The 22,217-nt window shown below is 39.6% G+C and overlaps 2 protein-coding genes across 5 annotated transcripts in view; one reads left to right on the top strand and one right to left on the bottom strand.

Moving 5' to 3' along the window:
- rab28 (RAB28, member RAS oncogene family) overlaps positions 1 to 21,689 on the top strand; it is a 46,776-nt gene extending 25,087 nt beyond the window's left edge. Inside the window, exons 7-10 of one of the 4 annotated variants that reach the window (XR_010929727.1) lie at positions 3,671 to 3,747; positions 6,878 to 7,077; positions 7,215 to 7,248; positions 21,672 to 21,689. Coding sequence is in view for 2 of the 4 variants with exons in the window: in XM_067599804.1 (XP_067455905.1) it covers positions 3,671 to 3,747; positions 6,878 to 6,899 (99 nt within the window). In the remaining 2 variants the exon portion in view is untranslated. Of the gene's footprint in view, positions 1 to 2,340; positions 2,443 to 3,670; positions 5,257 to 6,877; positions 7,838 to 21,671 lie in introns of those variants that run through there. The other 3 variants (XR_010929726.1, XM_067599804.1, XM_067599805.1) reach the window with 3 other exon arrangements.
- cops6 (COP9 signalosome subunit 6) overlaps positions 1 to 21,761 on the bottom strand; it is a 130,696-nt gene extending 108,935 nt beyond the window's left edge. Inside the window, exon 1 of the mRNA XM_067599802.1 lies at positions 21,758 to 21,761. The gene's annotated coding sequence lies outside the window, so the exon portion shown is untranslated. The remainder of the gene's footprint in view (positions 1 to 21,757) is intronic.
- Positions 21,762 to 22,217: the final 456 nt, after the last annotated feature.

Genomic DNA, 22,217 nt, shown 5'->3' with positions numbered 1-22,217 from the left:
AGACCCACATTGACCACATTAACGCGTGAAGTCAGAGGTGAAAGGTAGGCAGTTGTAGGGGTGAGAAGGTTAGGTTGGCTGGCTGATTTATTTGGTTTATCTCCCACCGTTTTGGGCCAAAACAGGGTCTCAGCTTGCCAGCCAGACCAATGTGCCCAATGGTGGCAGCTGTAGGATTTACAGGGTCACCTCCCCCAGAAACATTAATCCTGGCTCTGATATGACCAGTTGGAGCCACACTGGCTGGGTAGTGGTTGATGAGGCTGGGGGCTACAGAGAGGTCAGGACCCCCAGAGAAGGGAGAGCATGTAAGGGAAGGACTGGCCAAATTCTCAAGCCCCTCTCCCATCACCAACACTGCCGCTAACTGAAAATGACCACCGGCTAATGGAGCCGTCCATCTACTTTGCTCTGTTTCCCCTCCCTTGATAGCTCTGTCAATAAAGCAAAGTGCTTTAATCCAGGCTAATCAAGCAGGGTGAGAGGCTGGATCCAGTACACTCTTCAAGGAGAGAGGTGAAGACGAGTTGACAGAAAGACAGTGTGACGGCGTGAAGTGTTTTTTTTACATTCATTTATATACAGTCTAGACAAAGTTCTGAATCATTTTTGTGGAAAGAATAGTGTAATAATAGCTCCATTGTGGTGGCCGTGTTGCCATGGCTCAATAACTTTGAATGTGCACCAGTGAAAGTACCTACTGTAAAATACAAAGTGAGTGAGTGTAGAATACCTACACATTTATAAAATGTAGACTTAGTGGCTCTCTTAGCCTCATCAGTATATCTGAGTTAACAGTAGTTCTACAACAAAAAGTTGCCAGAAACCTTAAATTAGCAAAAATCATAAATATTTCTAATTATGTGCCTCCAAATCTGCACAAAAGCAGCAGCTGAATGATTTTATCTAGTCTAATTTCCCATCCAGAACAAAAACAATGGCATACAAATTCTCAAAAAGATTATATAGTTTTATAATGTGTATGAAGGAATGACATAATGAGATTGTGTCATGGATATAGAGATGAAGCTTTGAGCAGGTCATGGCTCAGGGTCTAGCCGTGGGGCCAGTAAAGCCTCATTATCAGCTGTCAGGTTTAGAGAGCTGAACATGAGGGTCACAACCCCTGACAGTATTATATCTGCCTGGCAGCCCTCTCCGTCATGGTCCTCTGTCTGCTAGATCAGATGGCGAAGCCACGAATCACTCACTGACTCCGACACCAGGCTTCAGCAGCTCGTTAATCAGACAACCAACCAGGTGCCTGGTATTCAGCCATGTGCTCTGCTCTTCGGTGATTGTGTAGCTTAGAGACCAGCAGCCTGTCGCACCATTACCATCAAATGTTGGCTGATTTAATCTGGACTTCCTACTACGTCCAAACTTATGTCCAAACTTGTTGCACCAATAGATATATTAAGTATATATGGTATAAAGGGACCTAGAGGACAAATACTGCCTTTGTTTACATTGGCAACATACAATTAGATTCCTGTATTGATAAGGAATTCTCTATAACAATTTTCACCCTTTTGATCAGGGAATTTAATCAAATACCATAGTTCACCTTTATATTATCTATGTCTCTATTAATGTTCCTTTACTCATAGCTAGTAGGAGGGAAGTAACATACTATGAAAAGTAGACAATTCACTGTGGCACAGAAACAATTGGTTGAGTAATCGATTGGTAGATTGACAGAAAATGAATCACCAACAATTTTGATAATCGAGTAATTGAGTCGTATCAAGTAAAAAATGCCAAACATTTGCTGGATCCTTCCTCTCAGAAGTCAGGACTTGTGTCTGTCTTTTCTCACTTTGTCAACTGAATATTTTTGGGTTTTGGTCAGACAAAACCAGCAATTTAAAGATTTCAAATGAGGCTACTGAATAAAAACTAAACAAGTGAAAGAATCAACAGATAATGAAATGAATGAAAAATAACTGTTAGTTGCAGCCCTAATTTAATGTTTTATGTTTATTCCTTTTACCCTCAAGATTGTGTTTCTTTTTTGTGTCAGCATTAGTGTTTCCATTAAAAATCTGAAGTTAAGGATTCTGGTTTCATGATTCATTTTTAAAAAGTCATGTTGTTGGCTTGGCCGTGTGCGCTTGCTGTGCCCACTGAGGTCATGCTTCACATGTTTTTGTCTGTTTCTCACATTTCTTGTTCATTTCTCTCAGTCTGTAACCATCTCCTCATCCTCACCCTATCTGGCTTTGATCTTCATTGTTTTCACTCCTATCATCCTCTCTCATGCCTTTCTTTTTCTTTTTTTTTTTGTCCTTTTTGCTTTTCTCCATTTCTCCACTGGCGTGATGTGTTGAACCTGCTCAGAGGATCGTGAAGGCTGAGCTGGTGGACTACCCACAGGATGAAGGCCCAATTAGACAAGAGAACAACCAGAAAAGCAAAATATGTTCGGTTCAATAGTTGGAAGTATGTCTCCAGTTACATAAATATATTTCAGTGTATCTGTTCAATGAAAACACAGCAGCTTTGTAGTTGTGGTTCAGATTAGAGCTTTAGAAAAAGTAGAGAACCTCATCGGACCACTAGAACCTAATCGCACCTCTTCTGTTGTAGTGTTATGATAGAGTTGACAGTATTATGTTAAACTGTCTAAAGAATCCAAACTATGTGGGTTTTGGTGAGTTGTTGAGTGATGTAGTGAGAAAAACCTTTATGATGGTAACAGACATGACTCCAGTTTGACCTGTGTGTCTGTTGACCGGCATAAGCAGGAGTGCACAAACATTTTTACCAATGACTTATATCATTGCATGGATTTTTTTTTTCTTTTTAAGGCCGTGTGCCAAGAAATGTTTGGCAGGCTGTAGGTTGCAGTGTCTCAGGCTTTATTTCACTGCAATCAACAAGTGGTCTTAAAGAGAATTAGAGAAGATTTCTTTACTATCTTGAACTCTTTGTAGAGCTGTAGGGTGAAGTGGATTTACAGCTAGAGACTGATGTATCTACGGGGCCGATAAGCTTTTTGCAGATATAACAGCATTAATGTATATGAGGGGTGAACCAAAAAATTCCTGGAATTAAAAAAGAAACAAAAAACTGTCATTATAAATCTTTCAGTAGTACCTTTCTAATCCCTTTCAAACTAGTCTCAATACAGCGCTTCTCCCATTCCTGGAAAAAATTTCCTGTAGTCGTCTTTTGTCATCGTGTCCAGAGCCTCCTGCGATTATTCCTGGATTTCTTCCACGGTGGCAAATATTCTCCCTTTCAGTCCCAATTTGAGCTTCGCCGAGCTGTAGACATACGCTACCTAGCTTTAAATCCGATAACTAAACCATACTCCCGTGCTATTGATGGCTTCTGGAAATTTTTGGTTCCCCCACACGGAAACACTGACAAGTATGAACTGAAAAATGATCTGCTCAGTACATATCTTTGTCACAATTTATAAAATCTAAATTAAGGGATCCTAATCAAAATGCTTATGTAACAAAATGACAGCTGTTATATCATTTTTATCAATATCAACCTCAGAAACCAGTATTGGTCGGAGATAACCAGTGTTTTTTGAAAATATAAATAATTGAGTTCCTCAGCATTTAACACTGTGCAGACTTATTGCTGTGGCAGCGTTTTAATTGAGTGTGTGTGTGTGTGTGTGTGTGTGTTTGTCTGTCTGTTGGCATCTTTTCAGCGAGTGGTGAAGGCGGACATTGTAAACTACAGTCAGGACACCGTGGCCAGGACAGTCAACCCCCCTCGCAGCTCCATGTGTGTGGTGCAGTGACCCCTTCTAACACTCACACACACACACACACACACACACACACACACACACACACACACACACAGTCACTTAAAGATGTACAGTTGTCTTCAGTCAGTATTCCTTTTTTTTTGGGGTAACTGGATGAAACGTGTTCAAACTGTGTTCTCTGTATTCCTGTGTGTCAGTCGTACGGGTGAGATGAAGAACAGACTGTGTGGTTTTGAGGCCTTGGCCTGTAGTTGGGATATTGAGCAGGAATGATTTCCTGGGTGGTTTACCAAAAACGGAAAGGAACCTCAATTTTTCAAGTTTACACGCAGCTATCCTTTTATTTCTACAATTCATCCTATACATAATAGACTCTCTCAGTGATTTCTGCATTAGTATGAAGCTGGTTGTTAAAAAGGAAAACAACAACTAATCAGGCGATTGAAAATATTTTTATATATAAATATATATTTCCTCCTTCCATTGCTATTAGATATTCTGTTCAGTGATCGTATGTGCTGTAGTATGTTCCTAAAGGTAACACCGTCAACACCTTCTGTCCCTACAACAGCAGAGTGGATTCTGGATAAGAGTTAATGAGAAACAAACAGAGAGGTGAAACCAAAAGCTGCGTTATGTCCATGGTGCTTCTCAGTTGAACAGAGAGGAAATAGGTGTTTAATTTAGTGGACTAAAATAAATTTGTTTTCTATTTGTCAACTAGCGGCTTGCTTGCACTAGCAGTGCTGTGACGTAAACTGTGTACTGTTATTTCACATAGAAATATTTGAATTCTACAATCTTAAATCTAGATTTACATTTTATATTCTTTATTCTTCAGGTTATATCCAAATTATCTCCGTAAAGTATCTCCCCCCTCTTTTAAAGATTTACATTTCCACACTGTGTGACAGTGCGGGGTTCCTCCTGATAGAGGACGATACAGATGCCGTGTTAAGTGTTGATAAGGTTAGATGGGTATGACACAGGAAGAACCTGAGAGTCAAGCTGAGCATGAGCTGAGCTGAAATGTACCACAGTTTAGTAGAAGTCTTCACATAGCCTTATTCAACTGTCCGTTATAGAACAGAGGTTTGCATTGAAGGACGACTATGACGCATGAAATGCTTCATAGGATCTTCATTTTGACCACATTTTAATAGTCTTTTACAGTTTGTGTATTGTTAGAGAAGACTGACATGTTGTAAGTTTTGCCAGTTTTGTCTAAACAGTTTTTACATGATAGTACATGTTGGCACGATGGGATTCATTATGGTGTCCACCGACCAAAATATCCACCATATGTGTAAAATATGTATTTGTATAATAAAAGCAACCTGCGCTCCATTTCAAAGGTCATTTAAATTGATTAAAATCCTCAGAATGCATCCAATAAACTCTGATCATGTAAATAAAATGTACGAGATACAACAATGTACAGTTTAAAGTGAATGTTTAGTCGACGTTATATAGCGGTACGTATTTGTGTTTCTGAATAAAAATGCTACATGGAAAATAAGAAATGATTTGTGCCGTGCATCTATATACCGTTTGGTTGCAATATTGTCTGTGGGAAAATTAATTTCAATTAATTAGTTTTAGTAGTGAATTTAGTTGAGTCGTAGTTATAGTTTTACCACAATACAAGCTCTTTCAATGTGTGCAGGTCTTCTCATTACTCAGCCTTTGTTAGCTGCATTGCTGCTTGAAGGACACAACAATTGGGTCTTGATTTCTTTGCAGTTTTTAACTCCATGATGGCACAAACCACCACGATAACACTAGGAACAGGTCCTGGAGGTGCTCATTTGAGGTGCAGATGATGAGAACTGGACTGTAGCTGATGAGGGTTTTACAGATTAAAGATCTATGCACTGAAATTTAAGCATAAGGACTGAAACTTGACCACCTCAGAGATCCCCCTCTATACAGGCTAACCTAAGTCTCTGGTAGCTAATGAGCCACCTGGTCTTTGTTCAGTAAGTCTTCACTGAAACAGCCCCTAAATCCACTCTGGACAGATGATACAAACAGCTTTATAAATGGTTGTAAGCTTTATTAAGTAATCACTTAAATCGTCCGGTCTTTTGTTGCTGTCACACAACTGTAAGAGGGTTCTGGTTTTGGGTTTAGCCTTTTTTTCCCCCTGAGTCAATGTCACTGAAACCACCAGTGGATTAAATGCATTTGAAACCACAGAGACAAACAAAACAAAGACAGTATCTTTACGGGAATCTCTTACATTTTATCTTCATCCAGGTGTTGTTCGATGTCACTGCTGAGCTGCTACAAACAACACTGAAACTTAATGGAGAGTCAGGCAGCCCAGCTGGGGTCATTCCAGCACACGTGCATTGTTTCGCTTGAGTGGACGTCTTAAGAATTGTCTCTGCTGAATTTTTGTCAAGAGCTGTCACCGACGCTGACAGGCGAGACTTGCCCTTGGCTTTGCTGCTGTTTAGACAGGTGTTTTTGCAAAGAAAACAACTGCAGCCCGTTTCCAGCTTAGACACTCACAACACCGACGTTCCCCTAAAGACGGAAGGAAAGAATATCACGGAGCGGATAATGCCTGGGGAGGGTGAGGCTTTTGACAGATTGGCAAAAGTCAGGGGTGATTTACGTCAAAATGAATTTGTCTCCCTGTTTCTTCAGAAGCTGCATGTGACTCATTTTGTGTGTTAGTTGGTTTTGGTGTTTGCTCACTCTCCATTTCGGTACACACACCAGTGGAGATGCAAAGGTAAACAGTCAAACTGTACGATGTATTTGTTAATATTTATTCAACCACTGTGACACCTTAAATTTGCTCACTACTTTGTAGTCTCAGAATAAGTTTTGGTCCACCATGAAACCAAAACACTTCTTCCCTCTGAAGGTCTTTTGCCTCTACTCTGAGCTTTCAGACTGTATTTACTTGAATTCAGTGGGCACACGTCCTGCTTTTTTGTGTTTCTCTTTCCTCTTCCTGCCCGTCTGTGTTTCTCATTGCTGAAACTCTGCGATGACAGTCTCAAAAAACCACACACGACAAGCTGGTAAGAGGGCCATAGTTGTGGGCTGTGCTTTTTTTTTGTGTGGGTAGAACAGGGCCAACACCCTCGTGATTACCCACTCACCCTCTTCCGTTTTCCACCTGCGCAGAGTGCCAGACCCGCAGCGTTGAGGGAGTAGGCAGGACTGAGTCAACCCCTCTGATGAGCTCCAGTCCCCCTGGTCACCACACTGGCTCCTATTCTCTGTTAGAGCGCAGCGGGCCAGCCAGCAGCAACAGGAGTGACAGGCAAAGCAAGGCAGGGCCTGCGCTAGGCCAGAGCTGGCATCCAGTTATTCAGAGACCCGAGGTGAGCCAGCAGTGCTTAGTTCCCAGGGTACTTCAGAGGATTGCTCTTCTCTGTTGTCTGTGGGTGTCCCTAAGTGTGTGTGTGTGTGTGTCTACTGGTAGATCGTGATCTGAGAACTCTGCTTGTCTCGTTTACAGACTGCAGCTTGTGTAGGCAGACGGGACTGTCCTGGTAGGTGCCATGTGTCTGCTTCAGCTGAAAGGCGTATGATTTATTTTAGGGGCAAGGATGTGGGCATTCAGAGGGGTCATATTTATAGTCGTTGGTCTGGTGAGGAGACCTGCCAGTAAAAGCACAGATTCTGAAAAAGAGGCGCGGGGACAGAAAACTGAAAGTCTCTTTGGAGGACATGGATGAATGCTATTTTCAGTGGGCTGTAATGAATAGCACTTAAAACTGAATAGCTCTTGTATCAGATTCTAGATGCAGAGGGAGGGGAGCAATAACAAAGCAAAAGCCTCTTCACTGGGCATGTGATATTCTGTCAATCTAACAAAAAAAACTGGTGGTGTCGTAGTATTTGCTGAGATAAGCATTCACAGCCTTACATTAAAAACGTTCCGTGTTGGAGTGATAGATTTCCACCTTCGGTACTCAGTTTAAGAAAAAGTCAAGTGAAAATGTTTTAAGCATCAAATACTCACCTCCTGTCTTCAAAGTAGGGCTGAAAGAATTAGTCAATTAATCAAGTAATTGATTACGGGGAATAAATAATTAGCAACAACTTCCAAAAATCTTCTGGTTCCAGCTTCTCAAACAAAATTTTTCACAGTTTTACACAGTTTGACATTTTATCAGCAAAACTGTTAATAGAGAAATTAATGAGCAGATTAATTGATAATGTAAATGCAACAAGTCGCAGCCCTGCTCAAGATAAAGCTCTTTTTAGTTTGTAGTTTAGCTTTTTGAGGAATCTTCATACTGACATATGTTACTGTCCAGGTTGAGACCTTTGCAAAGATGTATTTGGTTTAGCTTTATGAGTTTTAATTTTCTCATTTCATGGACAAAAGTATCCCAGACCTAGTTTCAGAGAGCACTTTGAAGGCCCCTATATATAATATGAAGCTTCTTTTTAGTGGAAATAGTGACCAAAATGAGAGATTATAATACTGCTGAAAATCTAATACATTACTACAGGCTTGGAGGAAGGCCTTAAGTGCTTGGGTTAGGGTTAGTGCATAGGTTACTATTTACGCAACCCTGGAGATTTTTTGTATCTTTTTGATACTTGGTTTTGGGATTTTATGGCAGCATGACATCGTACATTCAATCAGAATCTGTTTTATTCAAGCAAAGAATGCAATGAACAATCTAAAGTCCAGTTTGAGTGACAAGTGTAGGGATCAAATGAGGGATTTGAAATGTAAAGTCCAGTTTGATAATCCCGTCTTCATCCTGTTTACACACACACACACACATACGTTGGAGTGCTTTATTGGATGATGTGGCTCAGTATTAATTGAGGAAGACTATGTTTTAAGAAAGATGGTTTCATATTAAATATCTTCAGCCGCATATTCTTGGAAATATAAAAGTAAATGAGCAACTTCACATTTTACAATCACAGGCTATAAAACGCCTTTTCTTAATAGATTTAGTGGCGTTTGGATTCATATTGCGGCTGACCGCTGCAATTTGAAACGGAATTAAGCCCACTGATGGCAGACAACCTCAAACAGTAGTCGAACGCGCCACATCCACCCACAACACGGTGCTCTTCCTCACGCCGGCATCCCACCAGGCATGTCTGCGTTGCATTCCAACTCGGTTTTGTTCCGCCCTCTACACGGCGACCTACTCCACTGGGGGTGTTTCAGAAGTGGAGCGTTTTGACTGTGGTCAAGCCGTCTGCTTACAGCAATTACGGCAGCCTAGTTAAAACCAAACGAGCGTCTTTAGGCTACCATACTTACTATAGTAGCAGCGCAACTAAACTGCCCGATTTTGTTGACTTGCTCAGATTTTGTTGATTTGGCCATTTTTCTTGATTTTTGTGCTTCTACTATGAGTAAGTGGCTATGCCATTAAATGATTTCTTTATTTTTCTGTTTTATTTGTGTTTATTGTTAATATATGATCAGGAGTCAGGAATCAGGATCAGGAGCAGCACTGACTAGAGTAGCCAATAACAGATTGTTTAAAAAAATATCTGCAGATGACAACACTGTTGGTCATTTATGCCTGTTTGTCCATTTGTCTTTCACCTGCCTAAACACAGTTTACCAAGGAACACAATTTCACTTCAGGCTACACACTAACCAACCACCACTGTGTTTATATAGTTTCTATTGTTTACACCTCCACAATAATGAAACTTTAAGCCAATTCGATTTTTGAAAATGTGATTTTCAGCTAATTTTTTTAAAGATGATGACAACGTAGCTATAAAACCCAAACCAACCTAAATAGACTATTTTGGGGCTGTGGTGAAATAAATATGTTAGAGCTGGTTAATAGAACAGTTCTTATTATAGGAAGCTATTACTTAATGGTAAGATGACCTAATAACAATACAGGCTGAATATGAGCATTGCTGTTGAAACTGTAGAAGTCATCACATCCCTCCTTACATATTGTATTTAATTTGCAATGGAGGTGTTTCCTTTACTTTTTACTTGACATTTTCCTAGATTAGGCAAAGTTATAAACTACAGTGCCAACACACACACACACACACACACACCTCCCGGTAACTCTTCTAGGTAACCTTATTTCTGTGGCACGTGCACTCGCTTTTTTTTTTCATTGTGCCATGATCTGCTCCTCTCATTACGGTTACGGGTTTGGCTGCAATAATAATTATGAATACAGTACCATGAGAAAGTCACGTTTAAGTCAATTCACAATTTCAACTTTCCACATCCCCCCACTTCAGTGACGCTTACAGAACTCAGCGCAAGCACCTCATTCCTGACCGCATCAATGTCGTGCCAACAATGACGATAAAGCACACCCTCTCATGTAATATTGCTTAAGTATTGTTGAGTTATCAGGGACACTTTTGTGTTGAGAAATGTGGAAGATATCATTAAAATAAAACCTTAACACGGTGAGGAAAATCATCATCATCATCATCCAGTCTGCCCAGCGGACTGATGCAGACCATTGACTGTACTGATAAAATTAAAATAAACAAGTAAAAACAAGGATAAAATCTCATGATCAGATGTTGAAAAACATGGTGCAGGCATAAAAGATACTTCCAGTTGAAATAAATTAGTTTGAAAGTTGTGCTGAGTGTCACAAAAAAATGGGAAATTCGTGCCCATGTACACAAATCTGTATATTAAATTTCGTGAGACTGAGTTGAACATGTGTGTTTAACAATGTAGTGGAGAAACTATAAGAACATAGTGAATGTAGAATCAACTGTGAGGAAGTAATGAGAACTTTCTTTTGATACAGATATTGTTAATAATAATAATTATAGTTATTTGTAGTTATAACTCACACAAATTAAATTCAATAATTTGTAGTTAATTATTATTTTGTATTTGTGTTCATGATTTGAGAGTAAATCATCGATCATGTGCCAATACCTAAGTTTTGGTTATTGATACCAAATAGAACTTTTGTCAATACCTTACTCTGAGAAATATAAACATGTTTTCCCAAAGTTCCCAAATGTTAAACATCCAAACACAAGCAGCCATATAAGAACTCTGCCTAAATGAAAGAGGTAAAAAAGTTGATGTAAATCAAAGAAAAGAGACTTACTGAGACACTGGCAGACATGGTGCATGTGAGCACATTGTAACGAAAGGTCAGAGGTCGTCTCACTCCTGCAAAGCAGATGATAAATTAACTTGGGCTTTTCAGAGCTAATAATTGAGACTTCTTGCAGGCCTGTACAGATCATATGTTTGATAAAGGATCTCCTCTGTTAGACTGAAACATAATGATATCATCATGTAAAAATGACAGTAATGATCCCACACCTGAGCACTTACCCTCATCTCAGCACTGTGCCAACCTTCAACAAAGAGACAGTAACTGGGTGGGACCAGAGTTGGGTGTCACTACTTACAGCATCTGTTAGAAGATAAATATACATAAAAGAGTTAATGGGCACAGTGAAAATATAAGCAGGGAGGCAGATTACAAGGTCATTACTCAACTCGACTTCTCTTTTTCTTTTGCTTTGTGATTCCTCCCTCATTGTTCCCCAAAATGCTTTGGATACAAAACCTGATACGAGAGCCATTCAGTTTTTTAAGTGCTATTCATTACAGTCCACTGAAAATAGCGTTTACCCAAAGATGACACTTTGAGGCTTTTCAAAAGACTACTTAGGAGATGCTGCAGTGCTTTGAGACACTGAAAAGTGTGAATATAGATGTAGACGTTCCACTGTGGCATTTTTTAAAGTGGGAAACTATGGCTCTGGGATTAAATAAGTGCTTCTGTGGAGAAAAAATGGTCATAGCCAAAATGAATTGAACATTATTGCTAATTACAGAGGTCATATCCCTTCTGGATTTGTGGAAGTATGCTAATTCCATGTTGATCTCTCCCTCAAATTATGTCCCATTTCACTTGCGACAGAGTGGAACTTTCACTCCATATTTGACTGGAAAATTCATTCAGTATGGAGCCGCAAAAATGAGTCTCTTGTTCAGGCCTCAGTGGAGAAACAATAGTGTGTGAAGATGGCATGTTATACAGTATGAGTCCATGTTTATTGACATCCATGAGTGACTGCTTCAGGTGTTCGTTTCTCTCCCGGGACGTCCTTTCAAACCAGGAAAATCTGTTGAAATGTGTTGAAACTATGTGGTCTGTCTATCCTGTCTCTTTCCAAAGAACAAAAGGTACGGGGGTATATGGATTTTTCCACCAGGTGTCTTTGTAAATGGCGTGCTTCATGATGTGTACAGAGGGTGCATATCACCAGTGAACCTCCACAATGTCAACTCTTCAGGAATCAAGAAAAACGACTTATATTTTTAACTTGACGGCAAAGCGTCGATGATTTCCAAAGGGAGTAGTAAGGGTTTCATTGAGCCTAGAGATCGGACAGTATTCTCCGCCCAAAGAAGAACAATAAATAGAACGCTACATTTAGATGAAGAGAATATAAAAATTGCCAAAACTTGAAGGTGATGAGATTTTGTGCAAAATTTGATAGATGAAGCAAATATTTTCAGCAACCAAAAAAAGAATATCTTTCTTTTCGGGGGTTATTCTTGGCTGAGAATACTACAACCTGGCTGATGAAGCCACACTGACCAGTAGGTTTCTGTCTTTCATGACTGACTCGGCAAACAAAGGTGATCGTGAGGTGCCAGGGACCAACTTTACTCCTCCACCTGGCAGCACCAACAACAAATGTGTATATATGTAATCATGTTTTTATCAGTGGACGTGAACCTGGAGCCATTTGTCATCACCGAACTGTAAAGATGGGCCATATCTTTTTAACTTCCCAGTTGGGAGTAAGAGGCTGAATGTGTGGATACGCAGCATCGTTTGCTTTGCCATGTTTGCAGTTATGCGCTCTGCAGTCCTACTTGGCAATGTCAGAGAAATCCTTGTAGGAGTTGGCAAACTAGGTGAGAAAAGTCAAAACAATTCAGACAGAAAATGAGCAACAAACGTTCCTTTTCCTTCCCAACGCCCCATGTCTGTCAGGTTGGGAAATTATCTGGCCGACATGATGTAGTGTGATCTCAGGATAAGTTGGTGTTCGGACCAAAAAACATCCCTGCATTAAAAAAAAAAAAACGCAAGGGGCTGCATTGGTGGTATTGCCTCAAGTACATACCAGTGAGACAATGAAATATGATCCAGGAAGGCCAGTTTATGTAGCAGATTAATGTGTTTGAAGGCTCATCAAACTCATAATACTCTAAGACAGGATTTTACAACTTATTGTAAGTTATCACAGCGGCACCAATTGCGAGGTAAACAGCAGAAATACAGCGCTAACGTTACACACTTGACCAGGATTGTGCACTTACACGTATTTGATTGGCCTTCCCGGATGACATTGTACTGCAGTCCCACAAAAGTTGTACCAGGTTCAATGTCAGTGTGAACATAGCCTAAGTCCACTTCAGAACTTCATCCCTGCAGCTGGTAGGAATTCCATATCTTGCTGAAGGGCACCTCAGCAGGGTGGATTTGGGCTGTCAAGGGGAATTGAGCCCAGGCCCTCTGGCTGAAGGACCGTGACAACAATCACAACACCACCCTGCTGGTCCAGCCAACAACAATATATAGTCAAATGGGGGACTGGCACGATATAGAGCAGCACCGAAATGTTTAAATCAAGGGATTTTTCTTGAAATGTTTGAAAGAAATGTGCTGAGACAGTGCTTGAGTCATTTCTTGGTGGTAACAGACAATCTTCTCTCACTGGATTGCCAGTAACAAAAATTGTATGTTGGAAAAAGTAGCTGCCTCGTATTGAACAGCACGAAAGCATTGATATAATGCGAGGTGACGTTAGAATTCCTTTCTCTGTCCAACACAATGTGGGCAGTGTGGAAAACCTGGATGGTGTGATTTTTTTCAGAGTATCCATCACAGCGTCACAAACCCTGCAGGTACTGTTAATCAAAACCAGCCTGTTCTGGGGGCTCTAAGGTCATCAGCCGAGGACAGGAAATTATTGATGGAAATAAAGGTGCTGGACTGCCCCAAAGGTTCACCCTTACAAACATGCTAGATGTGGCATTTCTTGACAGTCTGCGTTATGAACAAGGCAGAGTTGTTCACATGTGATTTAAGGGCTGCTTTTGTCATGACTTGCGCCAAAGAAGGGCTCATGCTTTTATTGGCTGTTTAGTCTATTTCCATTTCTTGACCTGCATTGAAAGTCCACTAAAAGTTAATAAGTCTTTAATGTTTTCTTACTTTGCAAATTGTCTATGGACAGAGTGGAGCCTGTGATTTACTGACTTCATCGCTTGAGTTGTACATCAAGAGCATTTTTTCTCTGTCCCATATTATAACATATGAAATCACTTATAAGTAGCTACTAATTCATAGTGATCTGTCAGACTGTTTTAATCGAGACATGGAGTCATTAAAGAACGTGATGACATTTCGTGTGTGCAAGGTATGGCAGGTCGCCATAGTTTGGGAAGTGCCACACAGAAAAGTGTCACAAAAGAAGAAAGGGACCCATGAGGGTCAGGTTCCTGTGTGCAGGCTGTTGTGTGAAGTGTCCAGGCTGTTCTGTGGATGCTGCTGGACAGGGAGGTTAGAGGCAGGTTAATTACTATACTGAGAGGGAAGGGTGAGATGCTTTACACAGCCCTTTGTGGCCTGTGGTCTTAGGTTTCCAACATAGAGAGGTGTGAGCAAAGGGTGCTGGTGAAGATGGCAGACGGTGACAGTACATGGGTCAAGTCCATCCTGAAGTCGCCACATCGATTACGGATGACATGAGTGGTAATTCCTATGTGAAAAACATGCCATCATGTTCTCAGTCACACTGTGCATTTGCAGAACTAGATGCTCAGAACAGGACAAAGCAGGTAGCTTGATAATTAGTCTAAATTGCCATTTTGTTTCCATGTCTGACATTGTGTTTGTGGTGGCCATTTTTTTTGTTGGGCAACATTATGCCCTAATCAATCAGTAGTGATTGATTAATCAGTCCTGTCAATGTCATTTTCAGTCAATGCAGAAACTGCGGTTCAAAATTAATTCAAACTGATTGACATTCAGCTTACAACAACCTGTATAACTGTGATCTCATCCATACTTGTTGCCATTTTTCTGTTACCAGCGCAGACAGATGACATTCCCATTCTTAATCCTGTCTAGAAAGCTGTGATTGGCTTGCTGGGGGAAATAGCTGTCAGTAAGCTCCTCTTTGAATCACTGACAAAAATCTGAGATATAGGCAGTGACTCAGAGGTCAAGAACCGGGCTACAATGAAAGGATCCATGATTGGTGGACTGGTGTCCACATGGTCTGTGTTTCAGTTGTGGAATGTGTGGTTGAATACACACACAGCCACATAATATTAATTATCTTCATTTATTATTTACAGGAGCAGACAAAAAAGTCTTGTGTATGTCGCATAGTTCTCTAAACTCTTTGGAACATGACCAGGTCATTACATATTTATTTAATTTATGCGATAAAGGGAACAGATTTGTATATAGAATATTGTTTGGACCTAATGGCCTTGTTCAGACTGCCAGCCCAAACCTGTTTTTTGTCATATCCAGATTGAATCCAGATTGATTTCGGAAAGTCTGGCCGGCAAAAAAAACAACAAAAAATGCGATTAAATGCGATTTTTGCAAATCGGATCCAAGCCACATTTGGAGGTGGTTTGAAATGCGATTCCACAGATGCGTCTCAGTCTGGACGCTTAAATTGGATTTCAAAGAGTTCTCTGCATCACTTGCAAGGTGACACACAACAACGATGTCAATTCCAGAGTGACTCTGCTCCTGCAGAGCGGTATGGAAGACAACACAGAGAACCAAGGTATGACCAAATACTTGCAAATCAAAATTATATTCCCTTTAGCCTCAGCCGTACTTATTGTTAATGCTAAACAGCAAATATTAGCGATCAGACCCCCAAAACTCAGATTCTCACAAGTCCGTACATAACTACATCTATCAACACTAAACTTAATGGGCTATATTGGAAAGTATACCATGTGGAATAGGTTCTTTATAGACATTTAAAATTAATATCCAAGACATTTGTCTTCATTGAAAAAATTTAAATGCTTTCACTTAACCTGGCAAGAACAGTTTTGAATATTCAGCCAGTATCTTGTGGCCTTGAAATACTGCACAACAAATGGCAAAGATTACCTACAGATTAGTGGAAGAAGCGCTACAGATGAAGGACTTCAGCGAGGCCACATGACTACTGGGTGATTAAAAAAGAACTGGCACCAGATGGGATCATGGTAGACGGGAACTCCTTCAGAGTCTTCACATGCTTTAAATCCTCCCTGATGAAGCACGGAGCACCTGCCCACTCTGCACTAAGCAGCCGTGGCAGCAATTTCAATTTTTTCAGTTTTTTTTTTCCACCACTTTCACAATTATCATTTTCCTCAGCAGATCTATGTCTCACTTGCGTGCACACACGGAAATATCATTTACACAATCCAAATGGTTTCTTTTGGATATTTACTTCATTCCTCATTCAAAACTCCCAGCTTTGCCCCAGGCCTCATGAATCCCTTCATTATTTTTCCAGTGGAAGGCCAAAGAGAGGAAACACTTGATTTACAGTCCCAGAAAGCCGCTCCAGCCCGTCTCTAAAGGTAGATTAACAAAAGCATAAATGCTGATATTTACTTTTTAGTATTGGAGTTCCATTAAAGGTTTGTATGTCTTGAGACCACTATGTTATGTCTCGGTTTATTTTCTTGCCCCTGAACACAGTGCAGTGTTTTTCGGAGTTCATTAAGTAAATGAACAGGTGTTTCCCCCCTTAAGTCTTCATACACAGCTAATGAGCCAACTTAAGTGTGTTTAAATTATTAGGCAATTAGGGACGGGAAATGTAGAAAACGCTGAACACAGGAAGACATTAGGTGTGTGTACACGCAGTGCTAACTCATACAATGTGGAGTTTTCATGTGTGATTCAGAAGAAATTCAGTTCTTTTTTGTGTGTTTTCAATGCTAAATGTATCATTAGTGATTATACACTTATGAGAAATGGCAAAGTTGAAAATGTTGTTTGTTCTGCTCAAAATTGACCGCAGCCTCATTCATGTTAATTAGCCCCTTTATTAATGTACCACTAATGAATAAAAATAAGCTGCTGGGTGTTTGTCTGTGAATGTTTTGGTAATTTGTGGGGCAAAAGTTGAAGAAAAATAAATACATTTGTGGTGAACTCCATTTTAGTTGTCTTTAGGTATAATACTGTTATTTGTCTCTGGAGTTTGGAGCCACAGAGGATTATTGTTGCAAGATTTAAAACTTTTTATAGATGGTCAAATGTAAATGATTGTCGATGATTATTCTACTAGTAATATTGTATATGAGGCTCTGTATTAGTTGTTTTCTATAGAGATGCAAACTGTTCAATGTTACATAAATAAACAGAACATTCTGTTATAAATAACCACATACAGTAAATAAATACAGACAAAATCTGTTAAATAATCATGAAAACGTGAAATAAAACAGTTTTTGTGACTTTAGGGATGGTAAAGTTGCTGTTGGTCCACCACTTTGGTCCAGACTGAAATATCCCAACAATTATTAGATTGACTGGTATGAAATTCTTGGTCCCCAGAGGACGAAACCCACTGATTGTGGCAACTTTTCCTCTAGTGCCACCAGCAGGTTGGCATTTGTGGTTTTGAGGGAAATGTCTCAACAAATCACTTCAGGATGACTTGTATTAACTTTGGTTATGTCTTGATCTTTCATATAGCGCCATCATCAGGCAAATATTTTAATTTGTCCAATACTTTGCATTTAGCTAGAAGCACTGCTGTGCCCAAGTTAAGCCGCACAGAGCAGCTAGCATGGCTGTGGGCTCTTAGTCTGTGTCTGAAATCATTCTCTATTTACTATTTAGTGCACTTAATGTACCCTCTGACATTTTATTTGAATGCCCAAAATCACAGTCTGCAATCCCACGAATCAATGTGCCGCATTTTATAGATGCAAAAATTAGTGTCTGAAATCTGAGTTTACTTTTCACTACTGTGTCTGTATTCTAGGGAGAAATCAATGAGTGAACAGGGGAGAGATTTCAGACACAACCTCAGTCTTATGAAATCTAAAAACAGCTTCAAGTTACTTCTGAGTGACTTTAAAGTTTTACCAGCTGATATTCTTCATAATATTTGTGCGTCTGAGTGTATGAAGCTTGTTTTGTGATTGTGATGTGAATGAATGTGTCTTATTGTGATCCTGTGTAAACGTAACCTGTTTTCAGGTCTGTTTTGCAAACGAGGTCTTGATCTCAGTGATATTTCCTGAATAAACAAAGCTTCATAATATGAACTGTTATTTCATCTTACTGCTTTTCACAGTAACAGGGGAGAGCCAGTGATTGGCTGTTGCTTTGGTTTGAGTGAGTGAACATCCAATCCCATAACTGGCTCTGCTCAGTTTGCCTTGACTGACAGATAAAGAAAAAAAAGCGTCATTATGAAACGATTTGGTGGTCACTGAGGCAAAAACAGACTTTGGAACAAGGACATTTTGAAATAAAAACTACTGGAATTAAATAAAAACGACCTGCATTTTTATTTCATGAGCTGAGTTTCAAAGATTTATTGGATTATTTCACAATTTGATGGTTTTATTATATAATTTGTCTGCATTTATTCCTATGATCATTTATTTCAGAATATCTTTTACTTTTGGTTTTCATATGTTTCTACTCTGTAACATTGTTTTATGGTTATATATTTTGAGAAAATAAAGCTCAACCACTTTTCCCCTCATAACCCAGATGATAAAATCTTATGTAATCTACAATTTTGCTGTAAAAATGTTCCACTTAGTTCAGCCTGTAACAGGAGACATTTTCCGTAAAGTACTTCATTAAGCTGATTTAGCCCAAAAGAAACACAAACCAAACATTTGACGTGTTCGCTGACAGAGGACCCCTGGTTGGCACTTCGTCAGCTTGCGGCGTCTCAATAATTCACTGCAGTCACAGTTGGCGTATGAAAAAGAGAAACTGTGTAGCGCTCTGAGAAGGAAAAACCTGATCTGTCTCCTAACAAGGGGGAAGTGTGAATATGACAAAGCCTTCCCATCTGACACCCAACCCAACAAACAGCCATCTGTCATCATTATAAGTGGCGCCTGATGTGCTGCACTTAAGGGGCACCCTGAATCTTTTATGCTCCACCACCAATTAAGCTGGGCCAATTATCGTCTGAATAATTGAGTCAAATTTGGAAACCCAATCACTTATTCATAAACGGGCCAATAGCAGTGTTTCATAGTCAAAGGTGGCTCTGATGAAGAGTGTCATCCAAAGTGTCTTTACTGTGTTACTAATTCATATATTTTGATGAGCTAATCTTGTCTTCGTGTCAGCTCACTGCCAACGTCTTCCCCCTTCAGCGACGCCAGCTCTTTGGTTATTCATATTCCTGGCCTCGGACAATGGGAACCTCTTCAAACTCCATAACAGATAATCCTCTCACCGCAAAAGTCACCTGTCTCAGGTGTATCGAGGGAGAATGTCAGCTGAAACATTATCGCCACTATGGTCCCTGCGAAAAAATATTTTCTTCCTTTTTGTTTGTTTGACAGGATCTAACAGGACTTACAGCCTTTCTGACAGGTCCAGGAGTTCTATTTTCCACCATTATGTGTTCAGGGGTGTGGAAATGAAATCATACAACAGGGGATTTGATGACACGTAATATTCATTTTAACAGGAGTCATTAATATCTGCAGTATCTGGTGACTAATCCCAAAACTGGCACAAAGAAGCAGGGGGTGGAGGGGAGTCGTAAGGAGGGGGTTTCTGTATCCATCTACTCATCTGCCTTCCTCCTCCTTCCTCTTCAACACGACAAATTCACAAGAGAGCCCTCTGAAAGGAATTAATCCCCATCGGGAGGAATGTGAACTAAATCCAGTAAAACATGTTTATTTTCATTTTCATGGGTTTAAAAATCCAAAAGTTTCTGTCTGGTCTGGCAGATGTGATGCAGATTTACCATCACTGTCAGCTGGGTATCAGTGAGCGCCACATATTCATTTCCACCACAATTTTCAACAGTGGTGGACAAAATAGTCATAATCTTTACTTAAAGGTGCAGTGTGTAGGATTTAGTGGCATCTAGTGGTGAGGCTGCAGATTACAACCAGCTGAATACCCCTCACCCTCCCCTTCAAAGTGTGTAGAAGAGCCTATGGTGGCCGTGAAACTCACAAAAATTGTGAAAGGCCATCTCTAGAGCCAGTGTTTGGTTTGTCCGTTCTGGGCTACTGTAGAAACATGGCGGTGCAACATGGCGGCCTCCATAGAAGAGGACCCTATGTAGATATAAAGGGTTCATTCTAAGGTAATGAAAACACAACGATTCTTGTTTCCAGGTGATTATACACTAATTAAAACATAGTTATGAATATTATATTCCATTTCTGCTGAGTCCGTTCAGTTAGATGCCACTAAATCCTACACACTGGACCTTTAAGGAAAAGCAGCAATAAGACACTTTAAACATTACAAGTAAATGTCCTGCACTCAAAGTTTTACTGTAAGTTTTACCAACAAAATGAACTGGCCCCTGTGAGTGTCATACTACCAAATACTTAGATTATTATTGCTGATGCATTCATGTGTATGTACTACGGCTGAACAATTAATCGAAATATTATCAAAATCACAATATGGTTGCAATTTTCAAATTGCAGGAGGATCAATATTTGTTAAAGGCGAAATGTGTCAAAATACCATTTTAAATGAAATGAAATGAAAACATCTTTGTTTGGTACAGATCCCCACAAAAATCACAGCATAATAACTTTAATATGTTTTTCAATGAAAATGAGAATAATGATGTAAAAATGATAATTTCCTGTAATATCGCAAATCATATCACAATTGCAAAATCAGCCAAAATAAATGCAGTAAGATATTTTTTCAAAATCGTTCAGCCCTAGTATTTACCATTTACTATTCTAGTTGGTCGAGGTGGAGCTGATTTTAACTACTGTGTATAGTGTTGGTTTGTATGTTTTGTAGATATATAGGTGAAGTTTCTACTGTAGTAACTGTAGCTGTCAAATAAACAGTGTAAAAAGTAAAATATTTCTTTCTGAATTGTTGGAGGGTAGAAGTGTAAAGTGGCATTAAACAGAAATGCATAGTACAAGTACTTCAAAACTTGATTACAGTACATGAGTACATGTACATCATAAATCATTGTTTCCCAGCACTCCTATGACGTTGTATAATATGACACCACTACTGCTGCTCCTTGACATCGAGGACATCTACAGCTGCTAATAAATATCATTATATTATCCAATGAGGCTCAAAAAATAAGAAATCTCATAAAAATTAAAAAGATAAAAACAGGAAATGTATTGTACATAACATCGCAGCAGACCTATAAACTAGTCTGAAGAAGTAATTAAAAGATAATCAAGATACACATAAGAAGAATTTGCTTTTGCCGACAACCAGAACCAAACTGCACCAACTGTGTTTTTTTTTCTGCAAAGAAAATGTATAAAATATTGTAGAACAAAAGTATAAACAAATATCAACCAGCAACAAAGGATATGTGGACAGAACTGAACACACACAAAACATGAAAAATAATTATTAGAGTTATATGCATGTTTCAGTAAGTTTGAGGTTATCTGCAAAGTGCACTAATAGTTCAGACAACATGCAGAGAAATCAAGAGTGAAAAAAGAGAAACTACAAGAGTAGAATTAAAGTTACTATTTAATCAGCATCATTTACACTAAAAGTAAACTGGACATTGTTCTTTAGTAATCATGGTCGTTATTTTTGCCGTTTGATCAACATTTTAACCTTAACATAACTTTTTATGGGTTTTTTTTTTAGTTTGATTGTTTTTGGGGATGCACCATAGCTTCATCTGTAAAACCTTGTGAAACAGTCACAAACCTTTTTCTCACATTATGTATTTACAGTTGCAGCAGCATCTTTTGACACAAGAGAACAGCACAGAGTTTGTGTCCGATCCAATAGCAGCAACCCACCAGCTGTGAAAAGTGTTGCCCCGTCCAGGTCTGGCTGCGCTGCTGCTGCTGACTGACAGCAGGCTTAATATTTGATGAGGGACTCGGGGATGAACCAAAGGTTGGTCTCTCAGAGTGTGTGATGCAGGGAACACCCAAGCCCTCCGCTATTGTTATCCCCCCCCCCCCCCACCGACCTGCCCTGCTATTCATAGACCGGAGGATAGGGTTCTGCAGTCCCACTCAGGGTTTCACCGACAAGAGAAACACAATGAAGTCAGAATAACAAAGGTTGCTGTGGCCTTCTCATCACTATCATGTGAGCTGCTCCATAACGGGATTGCCAGAATGATGGACAGTTTAAATGGAGGAGAGGGCTTGTCTAAGTTTTCTGAGGATATTACACTCTTTATGCAGCTGCAAACTACATTGATGTAATGCACACTGCTCTCCAAAAGCAATCTTAAAATTATCTGCAAGATTTTTTTTGCATATATT

Source organism: Thunnus thynnus, chromosome 9 (genome assembly GCF_963924715.1).
Source record: "Thunnus thynnus chromosome 9, fThuThy2.1, whole genome shotgun sequence".
NCBI classification, from domain to species: Eukaryota; Metazoa; Chordata; class Actinopteri; order Scombriformes; family Scombridae; genus Thunnus; species Thunnus thynnus.
This window is presented reverse-complemented; position numbering and strand designations above follow the sequence as displayed.